At 33.6% G+C, this 3932-nt stretch overlaps 2 protein-coding genes across 2 annotated transcripts in view; both read right to left on the bottom strand.

The window, feature by feature from the left end:
* Positions 1-1249: 1249 nt before the first annotated feature.
* NAEGRDRAFT_76359 (uncharacterized protein) lies at positions 1250-2821 on the bottom strand (the record flags this gene model as incomplete). The annotated part of the gene is made up of 2 exons (XM_002668675.1): positions 1250-1482; positions 2290-2821. The coding sequence occupies 2 exons, from the start codon at positions 2819-2821 to the stop codon at positions 1250-1252; spliced, it is 765 nt and encodes a 254-aa protein (XP_002668721.1).
* Positions 2822-2921: 100 nt separating this feature from the next.
* The window catches only part of NAEGRDRAFT_76358 (uncharacterized protein), a gene marked incomplete at both ends in the record, with an annotated part of 3901 nt that continues 2890 nt past the window's right edge, over positions 2922-3932 (bottom strand). The window contains one exon of the mRNA XM_002668674.1: positions 2922-3892. Within this exon, the coding sequence (XP_002668720.1) occupies positions 2922-3892 (971 nt within the window). The remainder of the gene's footprint in view (positions 3893-3932) is intronic.

Here is a 3932-nt window from a genome sequence, read left to right as displayed (position 1 = left end):
TGAGAAACACAGTGAATTTCCAGAAAAGGCAAATTTGTTTAAAGGTAACTTGGATATTTTTTCACAAATATTTTCAATTATTTCCATATTTTCTATCTGATTCTCAATAGACAAGTTTTCAATATTTGATAGAGATGTATTTTCTCTAAAGGCTTTTGAAAGTGTAAAATTAAAGACACCATTTACCCCAATTGATAAATATTTCAATAGAGGAGCAATCATTGATTGGATAAGAATCTGCATAAGGTCAAGATCTACTCGATAACTTTCTAATTTTTCTAATGTTGGCAAATTGAACAACTGTGAATGTTTTTGGTCCAAAAGAATGGCACTCGTGTTAGTAATGAATTGTAAATGTAGTGATTTTAAACCTTTACAATTCAATATTTCCTTAAATTGTGAAACTGGAATGTTAAATCTGACAAGTTTAAGATATTCCAATGCTGGAAGATTTTTAAACAAGTGAGCCTCCTTAATCACATTTCCATTCCCATGCAGTGTAATACTTTTTAAGCTGAAAGTATTCGAATGAATGATATTACTGACACCACTGGATGACTTTAGGGGACATTCTATATGTTGTAAATTGAATAAATGCAATGAATTGAGATTAATGTTATTACAGTTTCGAACTATTAAAGATTCTAAATGGTTGCTTTCAAAATAATTTGAAAAATCGAGAAATGCTACTTCGTACAGATTCAACTCTTTCAAATTTGTAAAATTAAGTTTGATTTGATTGAATAATTCCCAAGTGATTGGAACATCAATCACCAAAGAGTGAATTTGTTCAGCAAATGACGATTCACAAAACATTCTTAATAATTCGGTAGTGCAATCCGAAGTAATCAACCATTTTCTAATTAATCGGCAAGCTTTCATAAATTGTTTACTGACAAACATTAATCGGAATCCTTCAAAATTAGAAAGATATGATACAATTCAACTATAATTTCATCAGGAAACAATTCTTCATCTTGTTTTCTCTTTTTTCCGAATGAATCAAATTCTGAATTTTCATCCATGTTTCTCTTCTTTGAATTAATTTCCAATTGCTTTGTTTTCTCTTGTTCGAGAACAATGATCATTTGTGTGGCTTGTTCGTGCGTAAATCCCATTTCCAACAATTGTTGCAATGTCGTGGTGATAAAGTTAGGTTGTGTAATATTCATGTTTTTATAGTTTTTCCAAGTTTGGATTGTTTACTGATGAAAGTTTTAACTATATTAATAATAATGAATCAAAATTATTATTGGGTGAAAACGGTTTGCTTGTTGAATAAATCCAAAGTAATGGAACATAAAAATCCAGGAATGGATCTGAAATTCTTTAAAAATCTCATGGATTTTTCCTCTAGTGAACAAGCAAATTCAGAGTTTAAGAGTTTCATGGCATTTCCATCACTTTCAAAGATGAGATAATCTTCTGGAGATTCTGCATACATACTGCTCAATCTGAATCGATTATTTTCAATGACATCAACTCTGAAACCAAATAAGAGATAGATTGATTTTCTAAATTCGTTAATTCTCTTTTGGAAAACTTCTTTGAGCTTGGTAATTCTGCGTTGGGCATCTGCATTTTCTTCTTTGAGCTTTTCAATTTCTCGTTGATTGTTAATTGAGCTGGAGGCATTATCGTTGGAGGAGATTTGTAATTGCTCTTTGAGGGAGGTAATTTCTTCGGTGAGGAGCTTATTTTCTGTCTTTAATCGTTCAATGTCATTGTCACTGGATTTTTTGGCCTCAATTTCTGGGTTGATTTTCATGTGAAGAATTTTGAATTTCTCCTTATTGTATTCTCCCTTTCCTAGTCTCTTTTCATAGTTTGCAATTTCCAATTCGAGAGCGTCTCTGTTCTTTTCCAATTTTTCAACTCGTACCTGTAATTCATCTGATTTGGTTTGAACTTCCAACTTTTGAGCATTAACCTTCTCCACTTCATGTTCAAAGTTTTCGATAAGAGTCTGTTTGTCAATTATTTGTTTTTGCAAAATATCCAATCTTTCAAATAGTTCACGAGTATTTACATCCTTCTCCTCAATGATCTTTTCAAGGGCAGCTATTCTACTCATGTGATGGCCTATCTTTTCCTTAGTTTCCTCATCGGCAGCAGCATTCATAGCCTCTTCCTTGTCGTTGATGTGAGCAAATTTCATAGAGCTCTCCAATTGGTTCTTGGCAGCGAAGAGCTTTACTTCAGTGCTGGCCAGTTTCTCTTCGAGTTGCTTGTTTTCATTTCGAAGCTCGGCACATTCTGTCTCCCTTGATTCCAACTCCACAGTTAAACGTTCCACATGCTTGGCAATGTCAAACTTTTCTTGATTCACTTCTTGAATGGTTTCTTCGAGGCGAGTTATTTTCTTGGCTTGTAACTTGATATTGTAGTTTACATCCGATGGAGTATTATTAGGGAAGGCACTTTCCCAGCTCTTTAAAAGTGATTCAGTATTGTACAACTTGGACTCGAGTGAACTATTTTCAATTCGAAGAACTTCCAACTTGGTCAACTCAGATTCAAAGTCCTTGATGGCTTCCTTGAGAACTTCTTGTGATTGGAGAGATTCACTGGCCTTTTGCAATTCCGCTTCCAAGATTCGTATCTTTTTCTTGTCCTCATTTCTTTCATTTAGCTCTGCTTTGAGTGTCTTGATTTCATCTTGTAATTGGTCAAGTTCTTGAATCTTTGAATCATATTGTGAAGTCTTGAATGTTAGTATTTCATATTCATGGCTTAATAAATTAAATTCATGTTTTTGAGAGTGATAGACGGTCATTAGTTCAGAATTGGTAGTTGATGCTTCCTCCAATTGTTTGTTCATTGATTCAATTTGACTATTGAGAGTTTCTATGGTAATGTCCTTTTGTACAATATCACTTTTCAAAGTCTCTACAGTCTTGTTGATTCCAGATATTTTACTTTCAATTTCTTGTAAATTTAGATTCTTTTTGAGTCTTGGAAAGATTTTGTAAGTTAATAGTGGTTTGTTGTTCGGCAATTTTCTCTTTCAAAGATTGAATTTCAAGTTCCCTAGTGTTATTTTCCTTTTCTGTTTCTATCAGTATTTCCTCATTCTTCTTTTTGATTGAAGAGTTTTGTTGCTTGAGGTGAGCATTCTCTGATTGAAGTTTTTCGATGAGAAGCTTGTATTCTTTGAGTTTTCTTCTCTCTCCCTCAGCTTCATTATTCAATTGATCGATAATGTCGTCCCTCTCCCTGAGACTCTCATTGAGAATAGAGCTTCTATTGGTAATACTATCATTTAGCATGTTGTTGTTGCTGGCACTCTCCGTCGATGGTACTGTATATTTCAAGAGTGGTGAACTCGAAATGATCATTGAAGGATTATTCTCAAGGCCAGTATTGAGTGGTGATCCTGGCTCATAGTAACTACTTTTAATTCTACTCTTTCTATCCCTGGATCGTCCAGTGTAGAGACCTGCTTCCAATATTGGTCCACTCACATTTTCTTCATCATTTCCAAAGAGCATGTTATTGGCAGCAGAGGATGTTTCCTCTTCATCAAAAGGAGGTGGTGAAATGACAAGTGAACAATTGGCCAAATCTTCTTCCTCATCCTCAACTTCCGTATGACCAGCATTAGAAATTAATTGTTGTGAAGCTAATTTTCTCTTTTTCAAAGGAGAAGAAAATTGATTGTTGGATTGTTGAGAAGGTCTTTTCTCAAAGTTTCTATTTACATTAGTTTCCATCGATGGTTCTTCATCCTCAGCACCAAATAAATATTGTTCCTCAATGGTAGATTTTTCAATATTTTCATCCTCGAATACACTAATTGCTGGTTTTCTATTCACAATAGATTGATTATTCTTATTTGAATTTGTTCCGAAAGTTTCATGCACATAATTTTCGAAATTTTCATCATTTGTTCCTTGAACATTCTTGACAGATTCATTAAGACTTGTTGATGA

The sequence above is a fragment of the Naegleria gruberi genome, assembly GCF_000004985.1.
Source record: "Naegleria gruberi genomic scaffold NAEGRscaffold_122, whole genome shotgun sequence".
In the NCBI taxonomy this organism is placed as follows: domain Eukaryota; phylum Heterolobosea; class Eutetramitea; order Acrasida; family Naegleriidae; genus Naegleria; species Naegleria gruberi.
This window is presented reverse-complemented; position numbering and strand designations above follow the sequence as displayed.